Source organism: Bidens hawaiensis, unplaced genomic scaffold (genome assembly GCF_021521415.1).
Source record: "Bidens hawaiensis isolate Kalapana, Puna unplaced genomic scaffold, B.hawaiensis_p1.1 tig00025831_1, whole genome shotgun sequence".
Lineage (NCBI taxonomy): Eukaryota > Viridiplantae > Streptophyta > Magnoliopsida > Asterales > Asteraceae > Bidens > Bidens hawaiensis.
In genome coordinates, this window is record NW_027494151.1 from 15340 (window position 1) to 23148 (window position 7809).

Here is a 7809-nt window from a genome sequence, read left to right on the forward strand (position 1 = left end):
ATGTTTATAAAAAAACATGATTATCCCAAAAACCATATACCTGAACTTTGATTATATAATCATCCTTAGAATCTTTACAATTTGAAATTAATTGATCATGATAAATTTGTTGTCATTAATATTCTGTGTATGACAAAGAGAAATCTGCATTTTGTCTCCCTGGTTTATATCCACATTCTATGGGTTTTCCCCTGAAAAAGATTTTGCGAAGTTTGGGCCCCTGTGTTTCTCCGGCGGGTTCCTCTGACTCCTATCGTCAGTTGACCCGTCGTTGACCCGTTAAAAAAAGGAAATTACTTTATTCCCCCTGATTCGTTTATAACTACTCGATCTACCCTCTTTCCCTTTATGTTACCATCTCCGGCGATTAGCTCAACCTGTAATTGAACGGCATTATCGGGAGACCCGATTTATGGATGTCTCAATCCAAGTTAAGTCAATTCTCCTCGGGTTCACCTTCCAAGCCTTGCCGTGCAGATGAGGTTTGTGTGAGATGTTCATGTGGTGCCGCGACATGTTACCGGATATCCAGGACCGATGCAAACCCGGGGCGTCGATTCTTGTGCTGTGTAAGTTTTAATTACTCACGAATTAGGGTTCTACTCTGTTAATCGATGATGATTTGGTCTGTCGTGTTGCTTAGGTCAATTTTAGGGGTAATCTGTGAATTGTGAATCGAATTAGGGTTGTTTGTTTGTTGATATATTTAGTCCGTTACAGAAGGGGATTTGTGGATGGCTAAAATGGGCTGATGATCCCACATGCCCTAGTTGTGAAAAGGTAATTCAAGCAATGGTGAAGATGATGAACAAGAAAGATGATTTTGCAAGAATGAAAACCAAAGAAGTAACAAGCTTGAAGATGTTGCTAGGAATTAGTTGGTTTTTGTTCTTCGTTTATGTGTGTTTTTATTGATTAGCTGTTAACATTGTCTTTGTAGTATGTGATAATGTAATCTTTGTTGTTGTTATTTAAGTTTATGTTAAATTTTAGAGCTTCTTGTTTCATCTATTTACTTTAAATTTGTGTTCCACATTATCAGTCATGTTGCAGCCATGATGAAACTGAGAATGTTGAGTTAGGGAACAATGAAATTGAGAAAGTGCCGTTTGACCAAGACAAAAGTCAAATGGAAGACAAGGAATATCAATTGGGTGAAGATGAGTTGATAGCTTATTTAGTGCAAGAAGATGACTTATTTAGACCAAGTGAAGAACATGAAATGGATCCTGGTGATGATTATGACCCTGAGGTTGTGAAAGCAGCTTTCAAGTACACCAGTGAGCCGGAAGAAGTTTACTTTCATGATCCATATGAAGACAATCCAGTGTGGGACTCTGACTGGTCAAATGATGATTGTCATTGGAAGTAACGTTGTAGTTGGTTTCTAGTATTGTTTGCATTTGAATTGTACTTTAATTTGACATGATTAAATCTATTGTAATGTTTGCATTATTTGCCTACATGCTACTAGTTTTAAAAGCATTAAACAAAATACTGTCAAAATAGCATACAAACCATCATGTCCCAAATCAAACACACATGCTACAAGTCTTAAATTGTTTCAAACACAAACCATGACATGGTACCAGAAAGTTCAAAACAAAAGTCTTAAATAGTCTCAAACACACACCATCAATCTAGCTCAAACACAACTTTATGGTTGACATCATTATTGTTGAATTGGTGCCCTGCAAGTTCTGATGTTGTGTCCGTAACCTTCACATCTTCCACAACTTTTTTCATGCCCCAACCTGGTAAGTCTTCCTCCTGCAGAAAACACTTGCTGAACCTCTTCAATCTTCCTCTTCCTCTTCTTGCTAGCTGCCAATTTCTTCTTCTCACCTAGTGCCTTCTACCTACTTTTCTTCGGTCTGCCAATCTGAGTATGATGTTTAGAAGGAGTTATTATTGTTGGGCAATTTGAGGGTGTCCACATATTAGGGCCTGGTATGGGCCTGATTTGGTGATTATACACCTTCTTCCAAGTGTCTAACCAGTAAGCTTCATCAACCCACTTCTCCAATGGACCGACATACATGTTGTTTTCAATCATGTTATATAGGGCTGCCACAGCATGTTTACATGGCATACCTGTCAAGTCCCATCTCCTGCACGTGCAAGTTCTATCCCCCACATTCACCACACATTTGCTTCTCAGACTTTTAACCTATGAGCATATTTGCATATTAACAAAAGATTGATTGTAATATCATAGTCATGCAAATTTTCATACCTGGTAAGTCACATCATCAACCATCATAACCGTCAATTTGCTTGCTTCTGTTTGGATTTCATCCCATGCTTTTGTTGCTTGCGGTGTTAATGGGCCCCATGCAGTGGCTTGCATCTTCTTCACAGTCACAATCCTCATGGTCAAATACTCTCTAATATACTCCAAGCATGTAATGATCGGCTTGTCTCTTGCTCCAACAAGTTGCTTGTTGAAAGATTCACAAAGGTTGTTCAGCAACATATCACTTTTTGCCCTTCCTGAAAAATGTGATCTTGACCATCTAGCTGTCGGGATCTCACTAAGCCAGAGAAATATATCAAGATTTGTTTTCTTAATCTCCTCCATTGCCATGTTGAAGTAGGGGACAGAAGTGGCCGATGCTGCCCTATAAAACAAGCCTTTATACAAATCTCCCCTCCAGGTTTGCTTCAAGTTCTCATGGATGTGTCTACAACAAAACCGATGCTCTGCCCTAGGGAAAACACTCTCAACTTCTTGAATAAGTCCCTACAACAGTCAAATCACCATAATTAGTGTACATGAGTTAGCCTATTACAAATATATCCTACGTGTACATACCTTTTGTCGGTCACTTATGAAAGTAAAATTGGCATCATGAGGCAAGTCAAGATCATCTCCAAGGAGATCTAAGAACCATTTCCATGAGTCTATGCATTCGGCTTCCACTATTGCAAAGGCAACAGAATACAAGCAATTGTTACCGTCCGTCCCGACAGCAGTCAAAATCTGTCCGGGGTATTTAATTTTCATAAAACAACCATCCAACCCAAGAAGTTCTCTACCAATCAATTTAAATCCTTTAACCAAAGTAGCATAACACACATATATCCTTCTAAATTGCCTTGTTTTTGAAGGTTAGGGTTAGCACATGGTTCAACATCTAATTTAATGGTACTACCTGGGTTTGCTTTAAGAAGCTCATCAATATAGGATCTGAGATGGGTGTATTGTTTGGTGTGGTCACCATCCTTCCTTTGCAAAGCTATTGTCTTTGCTCTTCTCATCTTCGATTCAGAAAGTTGTACTTGATGCATCTGCTGGAATTTGGCCTTCAATTCCTTGGCAGATAAGTTGGGGGTGGTTTGTAGCTCAAACTCAATCTCTTTGGCAATAGTAGACATTGTGTACAAACCAATTGTTCTACTTCTGAGGCGGTCGTGTTTTCTAGGAATGGCCTTCACACACCATTATCCTCAACAGATTGTCTTGAGATGTGCAGCGTCCAAGGGCAAGTGGGTTTCATTTCCCTTTTTTTTACCTTCAACTTTTCCTGACTTGACACATTTGACCCCTCACCAGCAACCAAATTAGGATTGGTCCCCAAACAAATCACCCTAAACCTTAAAGGATCATTCTTCTTGATATACAAATCTCTTCTAGCATGAATAGCATAACTTATTATCATTTCATTCAATGTTTCCTTTAATGGTATTAACTGACCAACATAAAATGGACACTCATCATCATTATTCCTTTCCTTACCTTTGAACTTTCTTAGCATACTATTCAAGACACTCAAGCGCTCATCATCAGAGCTCTCATAGGTATCCATGCAAGGATTTAAACCATCATCATCACTAATATGATCAGCTGCTGCTTCTACCACATCAAAATCTACAATAGCTTTATACAACCTCATGTCAACTTCTACATCCTCCAAAGGTGTTTGAAAGGCAGCCGTATGCTCAGGATCACTTTCATCTGATCGATCACTATCATAACTGTCATCATCTTCCTCACTAGAACTATTTTCATCACTCTCTTCATCAACACTTTCACCACCCACTTCATCAACACTTTCACCACCCACTTCATGGACACTTTCACCACTCACTTCATGGTGACCACTCACTTCATGAACACTTTCAAAACCAAAACCAGGTACAAATCCAGAATCATAGACCACAATTTCAGTACCACTAGTCCTACCATGTTCTACAAAAATCTCAACAATGTGAGTACCTATACCATCACTACCTCTAATTATCTCACAAACATCTTGAAAATGATAATCTTCAACCAACGGCTTTAAACCCAAGTCCAAACTAATACACGGATGTTTGTAATGAAAACAACAAGTTGTACCACAACCATAATGTAACTTACAAAGTATTCCAAGCAACAAATTTTTACGAAATTCAGAAACTTGAACTTCATCAACGTAAGTGATATTCCCCCCTTCGTATCTTCGCTGCCCCTCGGTAGCGAAATACCCTCCATGGAAAAGTTTTATGGTGAACGCATGTGAATAATTGTCACCTATAACAACATTCAACCCGTTAACAACAATCAAACAAAATAACGAAAATTTTGAGCAAACAGTAAAACCTTACCATATAGGTCATACGGGTCACAATACTCACTGTCCGGCCTAATAGAATACGAGGTCGACATTGCGATGTGTGCAGGTGACGTTTGATTTCAACGGTGAACGGAAAAATTAGGGGTTCAATGTTCGAACGGTTGGTTTGTATTTGGGTGTTTGGGGAAAAAACCCTAAATAGGGGGTTTTATTGAATCAGGGGACATAAATAGCGAAATGTCTAAATTACCCTTCTGGATTAACAGTCAACGACGGGTCAACTGACGGTAGAAGTCAGAGGAACCCGCTGGAGAAACACAGGGGCCCAAACTTCGTAAAATCTTTTTCAGGGGTAAACCCATAGAATGTGGATATAAACCAGGGAGACAAAATGCAGATTTCTCTATGACAAATTTTAATTGACTTCATATTTTACAATAAAAAACTATATAATCAAACAACATAAAAACCGAAAATTTAAATACAACAAAATGATTTGTTTATTTCATATGAATGTAATTGCCAGGAAAATGAAAAATACATACTAACATTAAAGCCATGTTCATTAATAGTGATTATTATGAGTTAGAAGAATATTAGAAGATTTAAAGTTACATAAAGTGAAGGTAGTGATTCTTATTTATAATTGTTGAAAGTAGGGCTGTCACTTTTACCCGTAGCATGAAACCCAACCCAAGAAAACCCGTACCAGAACCCAAACTAACCCGACCCGAGAAACTCGAACCCAAGAAAATACTAACCCGAACCTGAACCGAAGTAATTCAGGTTGGTTCTTAGGTCTGAATTATAGGTTTCGGGTTAACCCGAAAACTTTTAGTTTTAAAATCATATGTATTTTTAGGTATAAAGGCTAAGCCTTAGCCGCTGACGTTATCAGGATTTAGTCCAAGTCGATTTTTCTCATTCCACATATTATGAATCAAATGTTTATTGTTTATTATTTTGAATATAAACCATAATAAACACTTTAATTAACACTTCAAAATTCACTAATCGTCTCTTGTCAATCCATATGGAGAATACCTATTATATGTAGTAATGGATATAGTTGGAATAAACCTACATTTTAATGTTATTTATTGAAATGACTTAAAAGATAAAGACCATATATGAAAATTGGTTGAAAAAAAGGTGAGGAGGGTTATGGTATTGACAAGTGGCAAAAATGGTAGGCTTTTATTATAATAGATAGATGTTATGATAGACTTGTCCCTTGCTCCAACCAGTTGGTTGTTAAAAGATTCACATAGGTTGTTTAGTAAGATATCACTCTTTGCCCTTCTTGAAAAATGTGATCGTGACTAATATTTAGCTGGGATTTCATTAAGCGAGAGAAACATATCAAGATTAATTTTCTTAATCTCCTCGATAGCATTGTTGAAGTAGGGGACAGAAGTGGCAGATGCTGCCATAAAAAATAAGCCTTTATGCACATCTCCCTACCATGTTTGCCTCATGTTTTCATGAATGTGTCTAAAACAAAACCAATGCTCGGCCCTAGGGAAAACTCAACATCTTGAATGAGTCATTACAAGTTTCAAAACAACATTTGGATGTACTATGAGTTTGCATATAATGTTAAACAAAACTTAAATCGAGACATACCTTTTGACGGTCACTAATGAAGGTGAAATTAACATTAATAGGCAAGTCAAGATCATCTCCAAGGTTCGTTAAGAAACAACTCCATGACTGTGCGCACTCAACTTCCACTATTGCAAAGTTAACTGGGTACAAGCAATTATTACCATCCGTACCAATAACAATCAATATCTGACCATGTTACTTCCCTTTCATGAAACATCCATCCAGACTTATAAGTTCTCTCCCAATCAATTTAAAACCTCTACTCAAAGCAGCATAGCATACATACATTCTTTTGAATTTCCTAGTTGGACTGCTAGGGCTAGAACATGATTTCACAGCTAATTTTACAGAACTCCCAAGGTTTGCTTTTAGAAGATCATCAATATACGATCTGAGGTTGCTGTATAGTCTGGTGTAGTCACCATCCTTCCTTTCCCTAGCTACTGTATTAGCTCTTCGTACCTTGTCTTCGGAAACCTAGATCTGATGCTTCTGCTGGATGTTTGTCTTTAAATATTTGGCATCTATGTTCGAGGTTGTTTCAAGCTCAGATTCAATCTTTTTGGCAATTGTTGGCATGGTGTACAGACCGATATATCGACTTTTTAGACACTCGTGTTGGTTGGGCATGGTCTTCATACACCAACTATCTTCAAGGGAGGCTCTTAAGACGTGCATAGTCCAATGGCAAGTGGGTTTCATTTTCCTTTTTGTTACATTGGTCTTTTCCTCACTTGTCACATTTAACCCCATCACCAGCAACCAAATTTGGATTGGGCCCCAAACATATCACCCTATACCTTAATGGTTCATTTTTCTTGATATACAGATCTATTCTACCATGAAGAACATAACTCTTAACCATCTCATTAAGCTCATCCTTTGTCGCTATTAATTGACCAACATAGAAGGGGACAATAATCAATTAAATTACTCCTTAGTTTCCCCTCGAACTTCCTTACCACACTTTCTAACACACTCAGACTCTCATCATCCAAGCTCTCATAATCATCCATGTATGGTTTTAAACGATTTCCATTAGAAATATTATGGTGTCTTCCTCCACATCCAAATAAACAATAGCCTTATACAATCTCATGTCAACTTCTACCTCCTCCAAAGGTATTTAAAACTCAGCTGTATAATCCTCCTCCTCAACACCACCTCCAGCATTACTATCACTCAAATTATCAGCACTTTCACCGGGTCTTGTGTGTGCCACTATTTTAAAAGAACTATTAAATCCGGAAACATGTATTCGAATTGTTTTTGCCATGTTCTACAAAAAATTCAACAACGTGGCTACGACCTCTAACCATATCACAAACATCTTCAAAATGATATTCTTTAACCAACGACTTTAAACCCAAATCCAAACAAACAGAAGGATGTTTGTAATGAAGATAATAAACATACGGATTTTTGTATTGTAACTTTTTCAAGTATTTGTTTCCAACATCCATTTACAAAATTTTTCGACCCTCCACATAGTCAACAAAATTTATCTTACCTTCCTCGTATATATTTTCTGGCTCATTTAAGAACACGCCTTCATGGAAAAGCCTTTGTAGTGAAAATCGTGAAATCATCACCAGTAACAAACCATTATTCACTCAATAACAATAACAATTTGAAGATCTTG

General features: G+C 37.5%; 1 protein-coding gene and 1 long non-coding RNA gene across 2 annotated transcripts; both read right to left on the minus strand.

Annotated features, from left to right (window-relative positions):
- Positions 1 to 1855: 1855 nt before the first annotated feature.
- On the minus strand, positions 1856 to 3662 carry LOC143572389 (uncharacterized). Its single transcript, XM_077057566.1, has 5 exons — positions 3516 to 3662; positions 3156 to 3432; positions 2816 to 3054; positions 2237 to 2743; positions 1856 to 2170 (listed from the first exon to the last, which is right to left on the minus strand). Exons 1-5 carry the CDS (start codon positions 3660 to 3662, stop codon positions 1856 to 1858), a joined length of 1485 nt encoding a protein of 494 aa, XP_076913681.1.
- A 32-nt stretch (positions 3663 to 3694) lies between these two features.
- On the minus strand, positions 3695 to 7567 carry LOC143572388 (uncharacterized). The gene is made up of 3 exons (XR_013142251.1): positions 7474 to 7567; positions 4088 to 4234; positions 3695 to 4042 (listed from the first exon to the last, which is right to left on the minus strand). It is a non-coding gene; the product is annotated as an uncharacterized LOC143572388 (long non-coding RNA).
- Positions 7568 to 7809: the final 242 nt, after the last annotated feature.